Source organism: Coffea arabica, chromosome 5c, assembly GCF_036785885.1.
Source record: "Coffea arabica cultivar ET-39 chromosome 5c, Coffea Arabica ET-39 HiFi, whole genome shotgun sequence".
NCBI lineage: Eukaryota > Viridiplantae > Streptophyta > Magnoliopsida > Gentianales > Rubiaceae > Coffea > Coffea arabica.
Genome location: NC_092319.1, coordinates 34,839,183 through 34,864,344, shown reverse-complemented (window position 1 = coordinate 34,864,344; position 25,162 = coordinate 34,839,183). Strand labels below are relative to the sequence as shown.

At 37.7% G+C, this 25,162-nt stretch overlaps 2 protein-coding genes and 1 long non-coding RNA gene across 3 annotated transcripts; 1 reads left to right on the top strand and 2 right to left on the bottom strand.

Moving 5' to 3' along the window:
- Positions 1–340: 340 nt before the first annotated feature.
- LOC113690422 (uncharacterized) lies at positions 341–4,429 on the bottom strand. The gene is made up of 2 exons (XM_027208324.2): positions 1,956–4,429; positions 341–767 (listed from the first exon to the last, which is right to left on the bottom strand). The coding sequence occupies exon 1, from the start codon at positions 3,715–3,717 to the stop codon at positions 1,987–1,989; it is 1,731 nt and encodes a 576-aa protein (XP_027064125.1). The 5' UTR covers positions 3,718–4,429; the 3' UTR covers positions 341–767; positions 1,956–1,986.
- A 5,050-nt stretch (positions 4,430–9,479) lies between these two features.
- LOC140007281 (uncharacterized) lies at positions 9,480–12,089 on the top strand. Its single transcript, XM_072049995.1, has one exon. The coding sequence runs from the start codon at positions 9,480–9,482 to the stop codon at positions 12,087–12,089; it is 2,610 nt and encodes an 869-aa protein (XP_071906096.1).
- A 6,250-nt stretch (positions 12,090–18,339) lies between these two features.
- LOC140007509 (uncharacterized) lies at positions 18,340–20,285 on the bottom strand. Its single transcript, XR_011814825.1, has 2 exons — positions 19,978–20,285; positions 18,340–19,297 (listed from the first exon to the last, which is right to left on the bottom strand). It is a non-coding gene; the product is annotated as an uncharacterized lncRNA (long non-coding RNA).
- Between the last annotated feature and the right edge of the window lie 4,877 nt (positions 20,286–25,162).

Here is a 25,162-nt window from a genome sequence, read left to right as displayed (position 1 = left end):
GTTGGAAGAAAACCAAAAGCAATCAAACACAAAAAGCTTTAAGGTTGGTATTGGTTGCCATCAGCTGCAATATTTTTTTAAAAAAAAAATAATCCGTCCTTTTTTATAACATGGCATGTAATATAGAAGAAGCCCATCTCAATGCCCCTTCTAGAAAACTGCCTGCTAAGGAAGGGGGCCTATCAGTTGGGGTGGAAGGGGACTATCACTTGAAAAATAATTTTACCAATAGTATTTTATACTTGATGATCACAAGTCAAAAAGAAGCAATCTAGTAATGTCAATCCCGTAAAGGAAGGAAGCCAGCAGTATGAAAGGAAAAATTCCAGTTCAAAGGAAATGAGCACAAGACAGCAAAAGATCTAATTTCACACTTTCTCACTAGTGCTTTTGGCCATTACAGAGTAACACAAGCAAACTTCATTTACATTATCAAACATGAGTTTAGAACCCAGAAAAAAAATGACTAAAAAAATCACACACAGCAGCAGCAGCAGCACTAGCTTTTCTTACACAAACCTTTTTGCCAAAAAGGTCAAACTAAAAAAATGAATGAAAAAAGAAAAACAAGGATACATCCTAAAAACCGCATCCATGCCGTTGTCATATGATTTAGAATAATCAAATTTTTTTTTTTCAAGGATAATATATTACTTCTTATAAGGTAAAATTTTGGGGTATACCAATGTGTATATAACTGTTTGTTTCACATGTGCAGGAACCGTAGCTTCCACATTGACAGTTAGAAAAATCCAAACAAGGAACTCCTGCATAACAAACAAACCATTGTAAAAATGCAGTTTGGGAGACAAAAAGATTGAATAGAACGAATAAGAAGTTTGCCCTTCACGTGTAATGCGGTCGCCCTATAAATAATACACCTACCAACAGTACACGTTCATTAGGATCATGAGCCAGCAATTATAACATCCATATCCATACCATGGTTTTGGAACTATATAGCCTTAGCATGATATATAATTGTATAAATCAAGATTCCTCTTTGCGCAAATATTAGGTATTCACTAGCTAGATCCAATCCCTTGTTTTAACTATTATATATGTTACTGATGAACCTGAGTTTTTTTATTTTTTATTTTCCAGAAAACAGGAAAGTGTTTGGTGGCAATTGAACCCAATACTAAGTTGAGTAAATGAGACCCTTTAACTCCTAGGCTTCACTCAATTCTTTCCAAGATCCAATCCCCCAATAACATGAAAGTCTCATTTGCCAAATAATCAAAGAAAAATGTACCAAATGATTACACCACTTGTGAGAAACAACTCATCAATCAATCAAAAGTTAGTCAATGATTTGCTAAACACATGACAAGTAGGGTAAGAAAGTTTAGTTTAATCTTGTGGGCATATATAGAGGAGATATTTTTGTTGGTCTTAACAATTAGCTACCAGCTTCCCCCCCCCCCCTCTCTCTTTCCCCTTCAATGTTAGTAGTTCAGCCTATATTTCGGTTATGAAAAGAGATGAATGTGGTAGCTTAACACTCCACTGCTGTTCTTTGACCAAATCTAAACCAACAGAAATTGTTACTGTTGATCAGAGGCAAAAAAGACTGTCCCTATTGCAGCCCCAAAAGATAGGTTTCATCATCTCTTGGGGCCCCTACAAAATGATCCTGATCTGATCAAATTAAACATTTTCCAAAGAAAAAGTCCCCTGATTATTATGACCAATAACGAGTTTTTGACCCATTTTTCCGCTTCAAATCACATTTATACGTGAGTGGAGAAGGGCAATATTGTCTTCATATCAGGAAAGGCAGAAAGGCAATAGAAGACTAATAAAACAGTTATTTCATGCGCATACTAATGACAATCCCAGAGGCGTAAAACTGCAGCCTCGTCCATGTTGATGATTCGGCATAGTTGACTACTTGACCCTACCTAAGCTGCCGGGTAGAAATACTAATGATTTGATTTATCTAGAAAAATTACCTGTATCGGCGGGGGCTAGTCACTTTATTGATTATTCCCTCCAAGTCTTTGAGAATATACTCTTCAGCCTGTTGCCGGAGAGTCTCTGCAAGGCCTTCTTGGCTCCGGTAACCTCCATCTCAGCCAACTTCTGAAGATGCCCATAAACCCCAGCCGCCACCAACCGCTTCCGGCAGCCCTGGCTGCCACTGGCCATAATTGCTGCCACCACTGCTATAGGGAACTTCTTAGAAACAAAATCATTTCTTGGATCCAACATCTGAACCAGTCTCATCAGACACTTCTCATCCTTGACCAAATCTTTTCTATTAGACCTCACGGCCAACAGTGAAACCAATGCATTGGCAGCCACCTCTTGCAATCCATCAGGCTTAGCTGACTCCATCAGCTTCACCAAAGACCCCATACACCCACTGATAGCCCTCTTATTCCCCTCACTTATTGATAATTTAGCTAGCAACGAAGCAGAAATATGCTGCAACATAACATTTCCGTGCTTAATAAGATCAGCAATTTGTACAATAAACGTGGTAGATGCGGATAACATCCTAAAAGCAGAATCCATCCCAGAAAGCGAATAAATTGCCCGTAAAATATGTTCTAATGTATCCGAACTAGAAGATGCGTGCAAGCAATGAAGCAACCTGTGCAAACTCTTTTCTTGTAACAACAAATTACGAAAATGCTCGCTCGAAGAAGCAAGAATTGCAACACAATTAGCTGCTTTTTCTTGAGCTGAAGCAGTACCTGAAACAAGCAATTGTAATAAAACTGGTATAGCCCCTTCGTCAGCCAAAGCCAAACGAATATCCTCATTTGTGGATACATTCCTCACAGCCCCAATTGCGTGGGACTGAGCTACGGAAGAACCAGACTTGCATAGCTCTACAAGAATAGAAACCCCTCCATAAGCCGAAACAGCCCAGGCATTTTCAGCATCCGAAGTGATGCACTCCACAGCCATAGCAGCCTTCTCCTTCAACGGCATTGATCCAGACTCGATAATTCTCAATAGAGGGCCCAAAGCCCCCTCTTCAAATACGCATTTTCTCGATTGATCGCTATTGGAAGCAAGCATAGAAATGGCTAAAACAGCCTGTTCTCGAATAAAAGTATTAGCATTCATATCCAGAAGCGACACCAAATAACTAACCTCCCCATCTTTTGCCACCAATCCGGCGGACTTTTCATCCTCGGATAGCAACTGAACCAACGAATCAAGGGCTTTTTTCTTGAACTCTGTTCCGCCGATCTGTAGCCGGGTAAACAGGTCCTTCACAAAGAGGGATAAATCTTCTTTAGAAGAATTGACAGAGGGGTGAGAGAGGACAATGGCGTTGGACTGCCGGAGAACCCCTGACCGGAGCAAAAGGTCGAGGTCATGAATCTGTTTCGACAGCCAGCCAGTACACATATCCAGGTCGGACTGCATGAGGAGCTTCCCCGGAGTGAAAGAAGGGTCGGAGCATTGCTGACAGAGCGTCTGAACGCGCTGAAGAGTCGAGAGAACGTTGGGAAGAAGAGACTGCAGAAGCAGATTATCCGACCAGTGAGCCGAATCGGAGAGTTCCGAGAGCATGGATTTGAGAGAAGCAAGCTTTGACCGCAGAACTTGCCATCTAGATGTGAAGGAAGTTATTGAAAGTGTAGAAGGAAGAAGACTGGTTAAAAGCCGCGTTATTTTGTCAAGGGCTTCTGCCGGAGTCTCCGCCGGAGGTTCTTTAAGTGGCGGCAAGGTGGGATTTGTGGAGGGAGGATACATTTGCCTTCTGCCTTTTGGGTTGGGTTAATTTGGCTGCTTTTATCTTTCCTCACTTTCTAGAGAAGTTTAACAAGGGATTTCTGAAAATTTTATCTGGGAGGTTTTTCTGCGGGATAGTGAAGGGGAAAAACATGTGAGGAGTGTGTGTTGTGTGTGTAAGGAAAAAAAAGGGAGGAATGGAGGAGAAAGAGATAGGGGATGGGGGGTTTTCCCTCACTTTTTTGAGAGATGGTTACTTAAGAAGGGATCTTTGGGAAATTTGTTTGGGAGGTTTTTGTTGGATTATGAGAGGAAAAACATGTGAGGAGTGTGTGTTGTGTGTGTTAAAATAGGAAAAAAAGGGAGGAATGGAGGTAAAGGGAGATAGCAGGAGGAGGGGGGGTTTTCCTCACTTTTCTTGAGATGGTTAAGAAGGGATTTTTGGGAAATAATTGGTGAGGCTATATTCAATATTGTGTTGTCAATGAGGGGGGCGAAACATGTGAGTAGTGTGTGTTGTGTGTGTAAAAATGGGATGAATGGAGGGCGGGGTGGAGGGAGTAGAGGTAAGGGAGTGGAAGAATGGAGAAAAGTGTAGCAATGGATGGAGAGAACAGAAGGGATGTTGGTGGGGTTTTGGACTGGAAGAGAGTACTAGTGATTGAGAGGCTTGTGAGGTTGGGAGGAGACTTTTCTTTCTGAGTATTTTGGGAGGGACTGATGAAAAGAGAGAAGCTTAAATTTGACTATTTCGAGGGGAGTCCGTGCCGCAGTTGAGCGCTGATGTTGGGCTGAATGCGGAGTCAAGGAACGACCGAACGAGTGAGGAAAGTGAGGTGTGAAGTGTGAACTGTAATTGTGGGGGCTGTGTACATACTCTGTTCGAGTACGCGCCACAATGGGCAGACCCGCCAAGAGTACGTGTAAATGTAACCCTACAAGATTAGCGGCTAATTCCACTTTGTCCGCCTCAACTAAGAGAATATACGCTTTGCACCCCTAATGTAAAGGACAATAGGAAATCATCATCAAATATACCACTAAAAATGTTAAGGATTTACTAACTTTTAGATAAAACCGTTTTTACAATTTAGATATAAAAATTAGTCTCTAAATGATATTTGAAGACGTTGTATAGGAATAAAAATTAAATACTAGACATATTCAAGATGATAAACAAATATATTGGACTTGTGTTATGTGTTCATTGTATTCTACATAACATTTCCTGTTTTCATATTTTTTTAACAATACTTAAAAGTTGCTAAAAAATGTGTTTTGTACAATATTGTTACAATTGATCATGACCTAGGTAGAACAATGCCTAAGAGACCATAACCAATTCCACAATTTCGAATCATAGCAAAGAGTGCAAGATAGCTCTTTGAACAATTTTTTTTTAGGGTTAAATGCAAAAAACCCCCCATAAACTATATACTCAGTTGCAGTTTACCCCATAAATTATAATAATAGGCATTTTGCCCCCTTAAATGATATGTTTGGACAATACTACTCGTACTATCTTAAATTTTTTCTTTTTTTCTCTATTAGCTTTTTTCATTTCTTTTCTTTTGTCCTTTTTCTTTTTCCTTTAATTTTCTTCTTTTTCTCCTTCTCTCATGGAACTAACCAATGTTTCCCTCCCGTGCGAAAAGACTTACATAAAAAATTTTAATATTTTTTAAACTGCTTTTTTAATTTGCTTATTTGTTTAGTCCATTCTTAATAATTTGTCATAAACTCTTTGTTATTACAAAATATATGTAGTGTCTATTGTAAAGTGTATTAATCTAGTAATTCAACAATTTAACTACCTATAAACCAATTAAGAGTTCACAATTACTCAACTACTTATAATAAAAGTAACATTTTATATATCACATAAAAAAGAAAAGTTAACAATTGTTATTTGTAGTGAAACAAAAAGATAAGAATAAACAACAATAGTAGTTTTTTTTTTGTTATTGATACTACTAATAATTGATTAATCAATATCTCTATTTTGTTATTATATAGTTGAATAGTTCAATTTCTTAAATGACATTGACTTCAACATTTGGAAAAAAAAAATCTTGTATTCCATAGAATTTTTTTATAAAAATATTGACATATGGAATTAAGAAATAAACAAATTTTGACTAATCTAATATGCTTATTTAAACAATGCTTAAAGAAAAAAAAAGGAAGAATTTAAAAAGAAAATGATAGGGAAAAAAGAAAAATAACAATGCTTAAAATAAAAGGAGTAGATTTGTCCAATAATATCATGAAAGGGGACAAAGTGCCTATAAACATAGTTTTGGGGATAAACTGCAACAAGGTATATAGTTCATTGGGGTTTTTTTTTTGTATTTAACCCTTTTTTTAATATAAGTGGAAGAACTCAAACCTAGAATTTGTCGTTCACACTCTTATCTTCTGTACCATCCAACCCATCCCTCTCTCCCTAATAATCATGTTGTTTTTTTCTGTTAGTTGCCTTCTTGTAGCACCTGAGGGATTTTGATTAGTTACCACCTTGTAGGTCTTAAGATATTACTGCCTATGTTTCACTAAAATGTGGACAATTACTCATCGCATTGCTTTTCTTAATGGTGTTGACAAACTCGCAGAGCATGTATTCATTTAGATCTTTATTTTTTTGTCAACCGTTTACTCTATTCTTATTACTACTACTATTCTTACTCTAATCTATTCTAAGAGGAGACCCAAGTAGGTCAATTAAGGAACCAACGGGTATTGAACTACCATCGGACCAAACAGGTGTACAACATACATAGAGCAAATTATCTGGTTGGCCACTAAACTTTTGCGATCGTCGAGTTTTGGTCACTCAACTATTAAAAGTCTGGTTTTGGCCACTTAAATGTATAAAAGCGAGATGCGAGGTCATTCTGTTAGATTTAACCGTAACTTCATCGATGTGTCCGTTTGCACAATTTCCAATACAAAAAATAGGGTCAATTTAGGAAGTTGAAAATAAATCTTCTTCTTCTTGTTGTATAAAGCTAATAAAGATTATTTTACCAACTATTTATAAAATTAAAAAAAATTGTTTACAGAATAGGCCTGAAAAATAGATGCAGCTACAAATATACCATTACACGAGTAACTCTAGCTCAGAGAAAAAAAAACAGCAGGAAAGAAAAGGAGAATTCAGCTAAAGAATAAGCACACAAACTCAATACCTGCGATACTGAATGGGCATATTGGAAGCTTTCCAAATGGCAATTTTCTCAAAAGCTTCAATGGGAAGTACAAAATGTGCATTAGGGAAATTACAATGTCCTCCGCCATCAGCTTCAAACCCATAATTCGGAGCACAAAAGTTAGTCGCAGTAACAATAATGGAAGTCCCAGGAATACACCATCTCAGGTCCTCAACACACCTAACTTGAAAGCAAGCTCCACAGATCTGACCCTTCAAATAGGACTGTACTGAGTGCAGCTGTGGCTTTCCCGTATCCCATTTTCTCCAGGTCCTCATAACCACAAGCCTCACCAACCGGGTCTCCCGGTTCCGCGGCGGCGTAGTAGGTGGCTCTGGCGGATTTCCACTCTGTGTAGGAGGAGGGGGTGGAGGAAGAAGGGGAGTAGTGGTAGTGGGAGCGGACTAGCCGGAGTAGTGAGGAGAGTAGCGTGAATGCTACTCTCAGGTCCTAAATTGACCCTGTTTTTAGTATTGGAAATTGTGCAAACGGACACATAGATGAAGTTAACGACTAAATCTAACAGAATGGTCTCGCGTCTCGCTTTTATACATTTGAGTGACCAAAACCAGACTTTTAATAGTTGAGTGACCAAAACTCGACGATCGCAAAAGTTTAATGGCCAACCAGATAATTTGCTCAACATACATATATAGATTTGTGAAAACCACATACAGTGTCGCCACCCCATTTTTTAAATAAAAAAGGTTTAATGAAAAAAATGTGTTTTTTTTATTTTTAAAATGAAGAATAGGGCCAAAAATGGAACTTTTAAAAATGTGACAGTGTGGGCCCAAAAAATAATCTAAAAATGGATTTTTAAAACAAAAGAAGTCGCCACTTGGTATTAACTTTAAATGTACTAAATCACCAAAAAAAAATTTTAAAAATACAATAAATCCCATTTTTTAGACTACTCCAAATCTTTAAAAATGAAAAAAAAATTTTGAGAGTCACAGTTAAAAAAAGAGAGGACAAAAGTTCAATCGGCTCAAACCTAATGCACCTTTTTAACCTAACCTAAGTTAGTTGCCAGGTTTAGTCAGAATTTTCTGATCTAACTATTAAACTTATCACATTTGAATGTTTGGATATGAATGTAAAACCTAAACCAAAAGGGGATATCAGGAGGGATTAAATGTCCCTTCAAGGCTTAGTTGGTATCAATCCCATTATTTGCGAGATCCAAAAAAAATCTCTTGAAGGGGTAACGAGTATGTGAAGATGAGATTCAAAGAAATAAAATTTATGGCGTATATATATAAATATACATGATCAAAGAGAGGAGAATGCAACATAACAGATATGGGAGACGAAAACTCGTGATACAATTTTCCTTCTTATAGAAGGATAATAGCGTACTAGTTGGTGAATTTTTCAGGTTATATCTTTTGTGTTTCTGCAATTCGTTAGTCTTGTGAAAGTTTTAGGATCATCCGTTGCCATTTAGAACTGCTAAGGATTGTTTTTGCTCATGAGTTTCTTGTTTGTTCATCGCGCCTTGAATTTTCTACTTGTCGTTGGTTTATTCTGTTGCAATTTGTCCGTGTTAATTTTTCTGTTGTTTTCATTGTGTTTAAGTCTAGATTTTGGTGTTAAATTGTGTTGGTTGTTAGTGTTTTATTCCAGAAAATTCAACAAGAAAAATTCCAGCGGTAGGGTTTCTTAGTGTTCATCGTGTCTTGCCTTGTTTCTAGTTGGTTTTTGAAACAATCTGTCCTTAAACTCCAGCCATTATTTTCTTTGTTTGTCCAGATTATATCGTTAATTCTCGTTGTTAATTCACGTCCCTTTGGTAAAACGTCCCAGCGAAATTCTGCAAATTTCCAGCAGCTAGGTGTCTATCTAGCCTTGACCAAAACTAGGGTTTCGTGTTCTTGAATCTGTCCGCAATAGTTGTTGTTGATTGCATGCGTTCTTGTTTCCAGCACTTGTATGACTTTGTATCTGTAATGAAGAAGGGAAATAACAGGGACTGAAGGAGTAAAGACGTGAGGAGGCATCAAAGGAAAGCGCGACCAAGTAGAGAGGAAAGAAGAGAAGACGTGTTTTGGAGAATTAAAACAGCAAACAGGGCACGAAGTAAATAAAGGCGTGAAAACAAGAAGGGAGAAGGCGCAAGGCGTGAGCAAGGAAGCACGCTCATTCTGGGTTCAAGACCTTCTTGCTGCAAGTGGACCAGTGAATCTAGAAGATTCACTCACACGCAATTTCTATGCCGTTAGCTAGTGGGAGAGTTAGTTAGAGTAGATTACTATAAATATTACGATCATGCAATTGATTGAGAAAGAAAATATTCATGTATTGTGGTCAGAAGGAGAATATCCTTTCTGTTTTCCTTTTCTTAAAAGTTTTCCTGCATTCTTACTCATCTCCTTCTCTTCCCGCCAATTCCTTTTCTGTAATCAAGTTGAAGTTGTTCAATAAAAGTTGAGTTGTTCTTGGCATTCATTCAGCTTGGGTATAATTTGCATTTCCATCAATCGAATACATATCGAGTACCTTCCTCACCAATTACCATTTTAGGTTCTGTACCACAACAGTGGTATCAGAGCTAGTCTGCGAGCCATCGGGATGACAAAAAACCAGGATGAAACTCTGAGGAGAGAGGTCGTGGAATTAGGGAGTGTGGTCAGAACCTTTACCAACAAAAGTGAGGGAGTAGAACAGGCCATGAGGACAATGGAGTTCAGACAGGATGCTACTGAAAAACTACTGAAAGGATTGGATAAAAAATATGAGGGCATGATGAACATGATGGCTCAGATGATGGCCAAGATCAGTGACGGAGGGAAGGAACCAGAAGGAAGTAGCAGCTCAAAGAGGGAAGATCGAACAAATGAATCCAGGATGGATCCACCAAAAGAAGCAGCTAGTAAGAGGGAGGCCAGAGTCCATGGTAGATTGCCAAAAATGGATCTGCCAATCTTTGATGGGGAAAATCCAAGGGAGTGGATCAGGAAGGCTAACAAGTATTTCAAATTACATGAGATAGAGGAGGACGTGAGGGCTGAGGTTGCTGAACTCTATTTCAGAGACAGGGCAGACATCTGGTTCCATGGAGTTTTTCATGGAAGAGAGGCTATTCCCTGGCCAGAGTTATCCACTGCTCTATGCATCAGATTTGGAGAAGGAAGTCCAGAGGAGGCAATCGAGGAATTCAACAAGCTGGTGCAGACAGGATCCGTGGCTGAATACCTGGAGAAGTTCGAGATGCTCAAAGCTCTGGTAATGCCTTCTTTGCCTTACTTGTCTGATTCATATTATAAGGCATGTTTTATGAGCGGTCTGAAAGAAGAGATAGTCAATATGGTAAAAATCTCTAAACCTGAAACCTTAGCTGTTGCCATTGAAATAGCAAAACTCCAAGAAAAGAACCTCAAAGCAATCCAAAAAATGCAGAAACCTGTCAATACCAGTTTCAATAGCCAAAGAATCCACAGCAAAACTTCATCCCACCCCAAATGGAACCAAAACTTCCCCAAACACACCAACAAACTCCCTGATCAGAACACTTCCAACCCGAACTTATTTAAAAAAATAACCCCCACAGAATACAATCACAGGAGAGAAAATGGGCTATGTTATAGATGTGCAGAACCTTATACCTTGGGGCATGTTTGCAAACAAGCTCATGCACATCTACTGTTGGCTGAGGAAACTGAAGACATGGAGGAGAGTAGGGAACCAGAAGAGGAAGTTTTCTGTGATTGCATTAATGGGGGTCTAGCGGGGGAACACATAGAAGTATCAATTCATGCCTTGGCTGGAGGAGCAAGGCACAAAACTATAAGGCTGAAGGGTCATGTTAAGGGGAGGCAAGTCACTGCACTGATTGATAGTGGCAGTACCCATTGCTTCTTGGATGAGCAGATGGCAAAGGAATTAAAACTGTGTACACAGGGGCCAACCTTGGTAGTCAATGTGGCTAATGGTGAAAGGGTGGATTCCAAAGGACTGGATAGGCCTTTGCAGTGGGAAATGCAGTGGCATCAGTTCCAACATACCTTCAACACCCTAAGGTTGGGGGGATGCGACATGATATTGGGAGTGGACTGGTTGGCCAAACACAGCCCTATAGAGTTCAATTTCATGGAGCTCAGTATGAAGATCCTCAAGGGGAAGCAAGAAATAACACTGATGGGAGAAGACATCAGCACCAAGTTGGAGATGTTCAAAGGAGGCAGGCTAGAAAAATGGCTAAGGAAGCAGGAATATGGGGTGGTAGCACAACTGGTGACCGTGGGGAAGGAAGAAAATCTAGCACAGATACCCATTGAAATCAGTCATGTGCTAGATCAATACAAAGATGTTTTTGAAGAGCCAAAAGGAATGCCTCCAACAAGGAGCCATGATCACCAGATTGTTCTCAAGAATGGGGCCAGGCCCTTCCAGGTGAGGCCATACAGGTGCCCCTACGTGCAGAAGTCAGAAATTGAGAAATTAGTGAAAGAAATGCTAGAACTGGGCATCATACAACCCAACAGTAGTCCATTTGCTTCACCGGTGCTACTGGTTAAGAAAAAAGATGGGACATGGAGATTCTGTGTGGACTACAGGCAGCTGAATGAGCTAACAGTGAAAAACAAATTCCCCATGCCTCTGATTGAAGAATTAATAGATGAACTGCATGGGGCCAAGTACTTCACAAAAATGGACCTGAGAGCAGGATACTTTCAAATCAGGGTCAAAGTGGAGGACATACCAAAGACAGCTTTCAGGACTCATCAAGGACTCTATGAGTTCAAGGTCATGCCATTTGGCTTGACCAATGCACCCGCAACCTTCCAGAGCCTGATGAATCAGGTCTTTCAGGAGCAGATGAGGAAACATGTGCTGGTGTTCTTTGATGATATTCTGGTCTACAGCCCCACACTGGAGACACATGTGAAGCATGTAACTGAGGTAATGAGTATTCTGAGGCAGCATCAGTTGTTTGCAAAAATGAGTAAATGTTTTTTTGCGCAGCTACAGGTGGAATATTTAGGTCACATAATATCAGCAGAGGGGGTGCAGGCTGATCCTGAGAAGATAGAAGGCATGAAAAACTGGCCGAGACCAACCAACATCAAACAGCTAAGGGGATTTCTAGGCCTAACAGGGTACTACAGGAGATTTGTCAAAGGGTACGGGGCTATGGCCAGGCCCTTGACAGACCTGCTCAAGAAGGACAACTTCCACTAGAGTGAGGACACAGAGCATGCCTTCCAACAACTAAAAGGGGCCATGTGTAGCACCCCAGTCTTAGCAGTACTTGACTTCTCACAGCCATTCATTATTGAGACCGATGCATGCTACACTGGTATAGGGGCTGTGCTAATGCAGAATAGAAGACCTATCTCCTACCTCAGTCAAGCTCTGGGACAGAAAAACATGGGATTATCAATCTACGAGAAGGAATTACTGGCATTAGTGACGGCTGTGACCAAGTGGAGGCACTACTTGGAAGGACACCATTTCATTATACACACTGACCATCAAAGTCTGAAGTATCTCCTGGAGCAGAGGATCACTACCCCACTCCAACAGAAATGGCTCACTAAATTGTTGGGATTAAGCTACGAAATCCATTACAAAAAAGGTAGGGATAACCTGGCTGCTGATGCACTGTCTAGACAAGGCAGGGAAGAAATAGGGGAGTACACAGCCATCTCATGTGCAGTGCCAACTTGGGTACAGGAGGTGATGGAGAGTTACCAGGGGGATGAATGGATTCAGAAGACCACAGCTCTGGTGCTATTGACCCCCACACTAGCACCAGAATACTCATACCAGGATGGCATTCTCAGGTTCAAGAAGAGGCTAGTAGTAGGAGGACAAGGTGATATCAGGAGGAAGTTAATTACTGCACTACACGATTCCCAAATTGGAGGACATTCAGGCATTCAAGCCAGCTATATGATGGCCAAACAGCTATTTTACTGGCCAGAAATGTACTAGGAAATCAAGAAGGCAGTCCTGGAGTGTGATACCTGCAGAAAATGCAAAGATGAACATGTGGCTTACCCAGGATTACTGCAGCCACTCCCTATTCCCCAGCACTCATGGAGCCATATTACTATGGATTTCGTGGAAGGCCTACCCCAATCAGAAGGAAGGAATACTATTATGGTGGTGGTAGATAGATTTATAAAATATGCACACTTTATCAGTTTATCCCATCCTTTTGATGCTCCAAAAGTGGCTAGACTCTTCATTGATTTCATCAGCAAACTACACGGTATCCCTCAAAGCATGCTTTCAGACAGGGACAGGATTTTTGTCAGTAAATTCTGGGAAGAATTATTCAGTTCGTTGGGGGCCAAATTGGACTACAGCACAGCTTATCACCCCCAGACTGATGGCCAGACTGAGAGGGTGAATCAGGTGCTGGAAATGTACCTCAGGTGCCTGGCTCATATGGAACCAAAAAAGTGGAACCAGTGGTTATCTCTGGCAGAATGGTGGTACAACACTTCCCACCACACTGCCATCCAGATGACCCCTTTTGAGGCACTATATGGTTTCGCCCCTCCCCAATTGGCTCTGGGACCCTACCTGCAATCCAGGGTAGCTGCAGTAGAGGAATACCTCAGGGAGAGGCAACAAATGGACAACACACTGAAGCAGAATTTGAAGCAGGCTCAGGAGAGGATGAAGAGGTATGCTGATGAGAAGAGGAGTGAGCGGGAATTCAGTAAAGGAGATTGGGTATATCTACGGTTGCAACCTTACAGACAGAGCTCTGTGGCTCTGAGAGGGAACACCAAACTATCAGCAAGGTACTTTGGTCCATACAGAATAGAGGAAAGGATAGGGAATGTAGCTTACAGACTGAATCTGCCAAGCTCTTCAAAGGTGCACCCTGTCTTCCATGTGTCGTTGCTCAAAAGAAAGGTGGGAGACAAGATCACCCCTACCCTCCAATTACCAGAAACAAATGAAAAGGGACATTGGAGAGTAGAGCCTATTGCCATACTGGATAGGAAAATGGTAAAGAAAAAAAATGCAGCTGCCACTCAGTGGCTAATCCACTGGTGGGGTACGAATCCTGCAGAAGCTACATGGGAAGATGCTGAGGAGATTGAAAGACAATTCCCTACCTTCCAACCTTGAGGACAAGGTTTGCTGTTGAGGGGGAGGTATTGTAATGAAGTAGGGAAATAACAGGGACCGAAGGAGTAAAGGCGTGAGGAGGCATCAAAGGAAAGCGCGACCAAGTAGAGAGGAAAGAAGAGAAGACGTGTTTTCAAGAATTAAAACAGCAAGCAGGGCACGAAGTAAATAAAGGCGTGAAAACAAGAAGGGAGAAGGCGCAAGGAGTTCGCAAAGGCGTGAGCAAGGAAGCACGCTCATTCTGGGTTCACGACCTTCTTGCTGCAAGTGGACCAGTGAATCTAGAAGATTCACTCACACGCAATTTTTATGCCGTTAGCTAGTGGGAGAGTTAGTTAGAGTAGATTACTATAAATATTACGATCATGCAATTGATTGAGAAAGAAAATATTCCTGTATTGTGGTCAGAAGGAGAATATCCTTTCTGTTTTCCTTTTCTTAAAAGTTTTCCTGCATTCTTACTCATCTCCTTCTCTTCCCGCCAATTCCTTTTCTGTAATCAAGTTGAAGTTGTTCAATAAAAGTTGAGTTGTTCTTGGCATTCATTCAGCTTGGGTATAATTTGCGTTTCCATCAATCGAATACATATCGAGTACCTTCCTCACCAATTATCATTTTAGGTTCTGTACCACAACAGTATCGTGATTTCATGAAAGTTTGTGTCAAGAAAAATGATATACAATCATTAGTTTTTGCAACAAACTTCTAGTCGTGATTTTGTTTAAAGAATCGAAGTCGTTGTTTAGGGTTCTTGTTAGAGTTTGGTTGTGATTCAGGAATTTGCATCGAAAATTGGACTGACCTTGCATAATTCTTGAGTTTTTGAATTGAAGTACCAAATTTCTTGAAGTTCTTGATTGTAATCTTGAAGTTCTTGAAGCAACAAACTCGAATCTTGAAGCTTTGTCCCACCCTAAAACTGTCCTTGTTTAAAATCGAGAGATTGTGAGCTGTTTGGGGGGAAAATTTAACAAACTTCTGTTGTTTCTTGATTCTGGAAATATCTTGTACATTCTTGTGTGAAATTCCAGAAATTTTCTGGGTTTTTGGGAGCCAAAAGCTGATTATACCAAACCTGCAAATTTTCCAGCAGCTAAGCCTTGCGTTCTTGAGTTCTTGACTGGTTTAATCTTAACCAGAATTTCAGCCACGAATTTTTGTTGTTACAACCACAAAACTTGAACCATTAGACACCAGAAATCACACCCAAATTGGTGTTTTGATTTAAGACTGACACTACAGCTGAACAATAAAACAACAAAACAGCAGCAGCTACAACCCAAATCCCTTTCGGATTACAAGTCCTGAATCCGACAGCCTTTATTCCAACATCATTTGGGAAACTTGTGAAGCTAGCTGTTAAATCCTTGAACCAGTGGGAAAAGGGGATCGAACCAGACTTGTTTCAAGATATCATAGTCCAAAAAAAAATAAAATTCCAGATTACAACAATCAGTCACGAACAAGTCCAGAAATTAGAGTCGAGTCACCAAGTTCCAAATTGTCTTGCGTCGAGTTTTTAGTTTTTCCTTGTTCCATTATTTTAGTCCTTTTTTTCCAGTAGCGTCTAGCCAAATTCTTCATTCTTAGAACCCAGAAAATCACATCTAATTCCCAATTCATTTAGGTCCTAAGGTTCGGACAAAATTCCAGAATTTCTATCAAAAATCGAATGTTCCAGCCTTGTTGCAGTCGTGTCACATCTTTACTAGAACATTGAGTCGAGTTCATTTCCAGTTTCTTGTGTCATCATTTTGTTACATATTCCAATAGTTTTAGCTATAGGTTTCATCCATAGAGCACCGCATCAAGTCTACAATTCCCAGCTCGTTAGGTCATAATTTCTTCTAGAAATTTCCAGATTTTCAAAGTGCCCAAAAAATTCCAGATTTGAAGTGTCATTCTTACAAGTCTTGAGTCGCAACTTTGCTGGTTGTTTGAGTCATTAATTAGCAGTTAATTCTAGTAATTTTCATCCTCAAATACTTCTTCAAAGTTCCAGTTTGTGTTGTGCAAAAAAATTCCGAATTTTGAATCATCGTTAGAACTAGTTTGTCGAATCACTTCCACTAGTTTAAAGTTGTTACTTCCAACTTTATTCTAGTAAATTTCCAGCCTCATTATTGTCCCAAAAGTTGAGTTTTCATCCCAAGTTTCCTGAAATTCACCAACTACAATCATTAGTTGGCTACACCACGGAACTTGATGGTAGAGCTTGAATTAGAACATTTTGAGGGCGATTCTTACCTATTCAAGGGAGGCAACCGAGATGCCATTTGAGAGCTTTGGTGAGATTATTAGAGGGAAATTTGAGTGTAAACATGAGTATTGAGTGCATATACGTGAGAGAGTGAAGTGAGGACAAACTTTTGTTACTAACTTGTTTTTGTAGGTTATCAAGATTGGAGGAGCTTAGATGAAGTTTTAGATGCCATGAGGGTAGAATTTGATCAGGTTTTAGATGATATTTTTAGACCTCTTCATAGATGACTTGATCGAATAGAGAAGATGGATGCCAAGAGGAGGGGTTCCCTACAATCTACCTCTTCAAAGCCAACATATTCCAGAAGAAAAGAGAAGGTTCATTCGGCCACTTCCAATCCTAATCATGTAGTTGAAGAAGGATTTGATCGAGTATGGAAGTTTTATGTGAAGAAACTAGTTGACTACAATCCTCAAGGATCATCTAAGGATCTTACTGCACCATTGGTTAAGAAGGATACCATTGTTTTGCATCCAAGCTTTGATCATGAACCAGCTGTGTCTAAAATTCTGTCTAAACTAGTTACTAGTCAAGAGCTAGTTGGAGAGACATTGTGTGAGATGCAAAATGAGATTGTGAGGTATGAGGTAAGATTCGAGCAGAACATGAAAGAAAAAGAGAGTGAACCAGAGCTAGAATTGAGTGAGAGTGAGTCAATCATTGCAAAATCAGAGAGCTCAATTGAGATTGAGAGATTTGTTGTACAAAATGAGGAAAAACAAGAGTGGCTAGGAATAGTCAAAAGTGAGGAGAAAGACTTGTTTTCTACTAACCCTCTTCATGTCTGTTTGCCTAGTGTTTTTATTGAGCTAGCGCAGGTTCAAAGGGTGATGACAAGTTGCACATGTAAGCCTCAACAAGTGGTGATCGAAGCTACCCAAGGTATAAATGATTTGAGCTCCTAGCGAAAGAAATGTGAGTTGGAACGTGCATATTGGTTCATGATCAAGTTAAATAGAAGGCATGTTTCTTGGCTCGCGTTCATCAAGACATTCTCCGATGTGCTCTATTGTAAACAGTGCTTCGATTTGAGGGAAAATCTCCTTCAAGAGGAGGGGACTGATGTGAGCATGGAGTCTCAAGTGTCAAGTTACTTACTCATTAAAGGAGCTACTCGAAGTTGTTTGGAAGAAAGAGATTAAGGACCGAATTTTTCAATTCAAGTTTCATTAATTTTGTTTCTAATTATAGCCAAATATAGCTTAGTCCACAGTTAATCATTATATGGACCGAATTGGTAGTTAATAAAATGGTCCAACTCTTAAGCTTGGAGCCGTTCCTTTAGTTAGGCTTATGGGTTGGGTTTCAAGACCCATTAGTTGTGTTAAGGAATTATGGTGTAAGACACATAAAAACATCGTTTCTCTCTTGAATAATCAGATTACTAGAATACGATTTTTGTAAACATCATTCTTGAGAGATTCCTCTCTTTGGCTCTATGAGCTTTCCTTGAATATCTAGAGTCGTCAAGTGTTCAATTTTGGCATATCAATCAAGAATAACATCCTTGATTGTGGCGTCATCTAACAAATTCATAGAGTTCGATAATTCGTTTGATTGTGAATCAAGAAGGGTCGCAATCACAGGAATTAGAGGGATCCGGAGTAGGAAATTCCACACAATTCAAACCTGTGAATATCACTATCGGTCCGGGGGTTCGTCGTCGAGATTCTCATCATCAACGGGAGTCACATCAATACTAAAGTCACTTTATTATGTCAAAAAATGTAAATAAATTTAAAATACCTAAAATTTATAAAGGAAATGCATTTAAGTGAACCATAATTAATAATTAGACAAAGGAAACAATTATAATTGAGAAATCAAAAAACTAATAGAGACTAAATTGTAAAAATAAAAAGCATTGAGGTCAAAACATAATTTTTGAAAAAATTACAGGTCAAAATTAAATTAAGAAAAGTTTAAGGATCAAAATGCAATAAAAAGGACCTAAATGAAAGAAATCTAAAATTTTTACATCATACTAAAATTACTCAAAAGTTAGGGGTCACATAGCAAAAATTATTTTCTTTTTATAAGAAGACCTAAAGAAACAATTTTGGGTCATTCTTAGTATTTGGGTAATAGATACTTTGGCTCGAAATAAAATATGCAAACCATTTTCATTAAAATAACAACTAACCCAATTAAAACTACACAAATCTAAATATAATAAACACGTTGGGCTTCTAGGGAAAAAATAAAGAACTAGCCCATCCCCCCCCCCTTTTTTTCCTTCTGTTTCTTTTTTTCCTTCTTCTTCTTTGCCTCTCTTTTCTTCTTCCTCTCTAGCCAGGCCAAGCTTTGGCAGCTTGTGGCCATGGTAGACGCCGATGTGGCGCCGTCGCTAGACTGCCGTCGGTCGTTAGTCGTTGACGAGCTTTTTCGATCTTCAAAATTTACCTTCCCACTCAATTTTTCATGTAGAATCTATTTCTAAACTTAGTTTAAAACCAAAAATGCACAAAAAGAGGTCAAAAATCAAATTTTTAGCCGAGTACTCCCTTTTTAAAAAGTCATCCAATTCTTGATCAAAATTCACAAAACCTACCCCAAAACGTTCTTATGGTTTCTACAATGCAACTATAATTTTAAATTAACAAAAACAACAAACAACGTGATAGATTAAAGCAGAACAACCTTTAACTTTAAAAGTTATTTCGTAGAGGCTCAAAAAATTTCAAAATTTTAATCAACAAATATTTTCAGGCCATGATTTAGCTATAATAATCTATTTTAACAAAAAAAATTTACTTCTTTAATTCGGTTTTCTATTTTTTCAAACACTTGGAATGCACGATTTTGGCTCACACAATTCATGAAACATGGGCAGTTTTGAACTCTCATATTTTCACCAACAATCACCATGGCAACTGGAAGGAACCCATGTAAAATCCTCCACTTAAAGCCACAAACATGAAAAAAACCAAGACACGAATGGCCAAGAAAAGCTCCAACAGCAATTTTTGAATTGAATCCGGGAATAGCAAGGGAAAAGGAGCTGGAGAACTTCGTCTTGTTTAGCAGTGGAAAGCTGATATTGGTAAGAAATTGTGAGAACTACAACCTCAATTTTGATGAAAAAATTTAACTCATGAATTTATCCATCAAGTTTAAGAGTTGATTTTTCTTTATAATACGGCATAGAATCAGAAGTATTTGAATGATTTATGCACTAGATTTCAACTATCAACTTAATTTATGATGTGCCAGGACTTAGTGAACATAAAATGTGGACCAAGAAACATAATAAGCAAATAACAACAGGGATTCAAAATGGCCACCTTGAAGTTCTGCTAATATCCACCGAAACGTTAAGAGGGCTCTAGGTTTTTTCCTTTCAGGACCGTTACATTCTCTTAGTAAAACAAAAGGAAAGGAAAAACACTTACATGATTTAAAAAAAACCTCACATGATTATCCCTATTTTTGGATTTTATGATAACAATTAACATATTCATTAGCAAAGGCCAATTTAATGGTAATGATAGACAAAAACTTTTGACAATCATTTCTAATGTTTCCAGACCTGGATTAGGTTATAACTCTCAGCTACACTCTTAATCAAAAGATCATCTAGCAATTCTCCAATATATCTTAAGCTTCAAAAATTCTACAACATGATGCTCAAAATCAACAAAACCAAGATATTAGTCTATTAATTCACGTGATAAAAGACTTAAAGATCTAAACAATCATTAGCTTACAACTTACTTTAGATTGAGGAAGTTGTTTGACTATCTGCAATTTTCCTCCTAGTAGCCAGCCAATCCAAATAAACCCAGCTTATTTTCTCTTCAAGAAGCGTATATGTAAAATCTACTCTTAGTAGATTGACAAATGAAATGGAATTTATAAGTGTGATGTTATTTTTTCCTCTCTTATCTCTTTCTAATTTCCCGCCCATTAAGTGTTTTACTTTTACTCTCATTTTTTTTTCTCTAGAGAAGAAATGGAAGAGAAACTTGAATTTGTTCTCTTACTTCTAAGACAGATGATGTGAAAGTATTGAATGATGTTAACCATGGTTAAACGGAGCTGCAAGTTTGTGAGTTTTTAATATCTTATATAGATGGGATAATATCAGAAACCTCCCTTGAGGTTTCTCCTAATATCATTTGATACCTCTGAAGTTTTTGAAATATCACTTACCTCCCCTAATAATTGTAAAAAGATTATATTAACTCTCACTTAACACATAATTCACATATCAAATAAATGAAACTCAAAAATTATAAATAATAAACGAAAGTCATTTTCTTCTCTTTCCCTTTTCCTCATCATTTTCTCTTACTCATTTTTTTGGATGATTATGCAATATGTTATTTGTAAATTATAATAAATTAAATTTTGTTTATCTTTTATTTTTTGTGATTGTGATAAAGTGAGGTATGATTTATTTACTTATTTTGAGTTGGTTTTTATAATAATTGGTTCAATTTAATAGTTTGGATAAGGGTTGAGAAGATGTTGAAAAAAAAAATATAAAGTTCATAAGAAATCGGTTTTGAGCATATAGAGTCAAATTGGTGCAAGTGTATTTCTTTTCAATTTTTTTTTATTTTTTAAATGTATATTTTTATAAGGTATTGCATTATGATGTGGTAGTATTACAATATATTATTTTTTTAGATGATGATTTTCTTGAAGTGAACAAAATGATTTAGAAATATTTCATTTAGCAAGTGAAAGAGTGGTTTAGGAATTTTAAAAATTTTGTTACACAAATAATAAAAATAAGAAAAGTAAGTGATATTTTTAAAACTTTAAAGGTGTCAGGTGATATTAAGAGAAACCTCTCCTGAGGTTTCTGATATTATCCCTATTTATATTAATGACATAACAAATTCTGAAACTCTTAGTCTACAAGTAGGGCATAGACCGGGTGGACCGAAGTTGTTGCCTGTATATGCACACGTATATGTATGCATACCGAGCACTATCTGCACTTAACTGTCACACTTATCTCAACACCTCAACACACTAGCACTCTTAGCTGCACAAACAAACCGGTGGCTTAACTCCAAACTTGGCACTCTCTCTCACGCGTTGCGAGAGGCAAAAATAAACTAGTCGTCGTAGTATAAAAGAGTGAATAGTGTTATGAATGGTCACATTAGCATTGTAATTCAATTATTTGTACGAGAAAAATGCATTATCAGCTATTACCATCAGATGCATTTTCATTACCTTGGTCCTTGGACTGCAATTCTGCTCGTCCCTGGTCCCTTATTGGCACCTTGAGTGTGTGGTGGTTTTGTAACTTTGGACCCATAGGTGCCGTGTCGTTATAGTGTGTTGCTTCACAAATTTGTGGCTGACATTTGCTATTGGGTGGTTGTGTTTTGACAATGGTGCCCCTGTATACCGATTTTACCCATGGTTTAGTAACTTCATCTATTTGAGAATCATTGGCTTTTTTTGTCTTTTAGGATAGTTTAATTAGGATGAGAATAAAAATTTGCATTTAAAAAATTTAACGGTGCAAGCAATAGTGGGTTCTGACTTTACCCTTTGCATTGCATCTGATGATATGGAGAAGTCCCGGTTGGTTGTATGAATTTGAGTGGCTAATTTTGCAACCGATGATCTCTGCAATTGTCATTCACTGGTTTAGTATTGCGTGGCTAATTTTGGTCCTTCAGATGATGTATTTAGCTGCATTAAAGGCTTTCAAATGATCTATTTAGTTGCATTAGAGGTCGACAATGCAGGTTTAAAAGAGAGCAGGCTTTAGAATTTTGGCTTTGTGTTCGTCATAGTGCAGACAGAAAGGTTTATTTTTGTTTTCATTCTGCTGTTTGAAGTTCAGTTGTCTTTTGTGAGTATTGTATAAACTTGTTTCTCTCATTGATGAATCCTCTGTTGTTCTTATTTTTTCTAAGTACTCTGGTTAGGATTCTTCATTTTGTTGTGATCATTTTTATATCACATATTGCTACAATTTGTACTTGGTGTTTGGTTGCCTAACTATGATTTTAATATTTGGTTCTGTAAATGTTTATAAGAATATAACGCCTATATTAAATAGGATGATATCGAGTCGAGTTGAGTCGTGCTCGAGTATCATTATACTCGAACTCAAACTCAATACCTAGCAGTACTACTCGAACTCAATACCTTGTAGCACTACTTGAACTCGAGCGAGTTGTTTGAACAAAGCTCAAACTTGACTCAACGTAATATTAATAAGGTTGGAACTCGGCTCGATAGAGTTCAAGAAGTTGGCAAGCTCGAGTAATCGAGCTCGACAAACAGTTAGGGTAGTAAATATTGCAAATAATCAACCTAAAAAATAATTTTATTATTTATAATATATTAAGTAAATATTACACCTAGTACTCGATAGAGCTCGACGAGCTCTCGAGAATATGATATACATACTCGAGCTTGAGTTGAAACCTCAATTGAGTAGCTTGAGGTCAACTCAAACTTGGCATTGAGTGAGATCAAATCAAGCAGTTGACCGAGTTACTCACAAGTTCGAGTCAAGCTGCTCAATTGAATTGTACCCCTAATGCTATGTATCTTTTTATTATTTGGTTCTCTGAATTTTTATAAAAGAGTGAAAAATCTAAGCATGAAACAATTCCTTAAGTGACTGGTAGCCAGGTCGAATTAACAGATACATTTGGAACCACTGGCCCTGTTACTTACACTTCACATGAATCCACTTCACCAACAGCAGAGCAGACCAAAGAGCCAATGAACAAATCCCCAGTCACCAAGAACACTAAGAAAAAGCCATCTGCAAACAAGAATATAAAAAGAATAGCTTATTCTTCTGTATCTCATATAGGTTTCATAATGATAGGGATTGGTTCTATAACTGATACTAGACTCAATGGAGCTCTTTTACAGACAATCTCTCATGGATTTATTGGTGCTGCAGTTTTTTTCCTCGGCAGGTACGATTTATGATAGAATACGTCTTGTTTACCTTGATAAAATGGGCGGAATAGCTATCCTAATGCCAAAAATATTCACAATATTTAGCACCTTTTCCATGGAATCCCTTGCATTATCAGGTATGAGTGGTTAAGTTGCCGAATTGATAGTATTTTGTGGAATAATTACCAGCCAAAAATGTCTTTTAATGCCAAAAATACTATTTACAAAATGCAAGCCAAGAATCCAAAGGTCAAGTAAGCACACAATAAACCAACTTCATCAATATAAATAGAATCTTTTGTGTCACGAATCTATGTAGCACTGACTATATATACGAGGCTTTTGACAAGACTCCCAACATCAGAGCTATAATACAAACCTTACAAATGCACATATAGATCACTACTCATGTCCAACTAAGGACATACTAGCTGCAACTTTAGATGAATTGTTTGGATTGCAGTTTTCGTCGGAAAATTATGTTATTTTCCGTGATCACATTTCCTTATTACCTTTTTTCCTCACATACATCAAATCGATATAGTAATTTTTCCATGAAAAACCATGGAAAATACAATCCAAACACAATATTCTATTTTTGTTATTGCTAGCAGGTAAGACTATATGATAGCAATGTAAATACTACCTTTGTTAATGCTAACAACTTATAAATACAGTACTATTTCTATTAAAACTAATACCATAAATCAATGTCCAAACTACATATTGAATAGTATAAATACAATTTATGAATCATTTTCAACATAAATATCCTACTAATACAATTAATTACTATAATAAAAAAAATCTCAAAATGGTCATTGCACCAGCACCATCCGGGCAAGGTGCGAGGCACATATCAACTAGTTTAAATAAGATAATGGAAGTAATACATAGAAACCATCATTAGTAAAAAGTGGCCCAACCACATCCATTGATACAATGGTATTTTACTCTAAAAGGAATATAAAAGATTCAAAACCCCTCTCAGTGAATCGTTATATTGTGAGAATATTACTTCAGATTCATTATCAATTCTATGAAATACATTATTACTTTTCAACAAATAACTACAAAAAAAAAAACAAGATGAGAACACCAATAAGTACTAAAAACTGTAGTACGTACTTGAATTTGGACGGGATTTGTCATATTAGTTTTAGGATTGAGAAATGAAAATAAAATTCAAAATGGTGAATGGCACCACATGGAAAGAGATAATACTTTGGTTAATAGTTGTTCTTTGACATGTTGAGTTATAAGCTACTAGGCATATTAGAACGAAGGTCATTCTTATATTTATTTTTGTTGGAAACAAAAATTCATTTGAACGGTTTAGAACGCATTTAATTAATAAATACAAGTTCCAATACACAAGTTTGGGTCAAAGAAACCAGAAAGTACATGTAGAATGGCATCTTAAGCCAAAGAGTAAAAGCAAGTAAATTCACATAACCAACAATTAGAATTGCACCTAATGAAGTTTGTAGAAGGGATAAGCTAGTGTAGCAGCTCCATTGGCTACCATGCGGCATTCTCGATTGAAAGGCATTCTAGCTTCTTTTGTGTACAAACCCTGGGCATCTTTTGTTGGTCATAAAAGCGACAGCCTTCAGATCTGCTATTGCTTTCTGTTCTTTTATGTGTTTGTTGGGATTTTTGGGCTATGTTATGTTGCCGTGCTGCTCTTCCAAACCTAATCCATTAGCTTAATTATACGTAAGAGCCACTAATAAGAAGTGAACTAACTTCACCTCTTGGAAGTAACTATCTCAATAGTTAACTTTTATATTGTTGTATTTTCTTGTTATGTATTCACCATAATATTCCGTTGTTGCATGCTATGATATTAAATTATAGTATAAATTAAATAAGAAAACTCTCCCAACTATCGCCTTATTTGCACCTTTTTCACTACCCAGTGGGTGCTCCCATTGTGACTATTATCATTTTTTATTTGACATAATTTTTAAAAATATATATAACACTAATAACAGTCGCAATTATC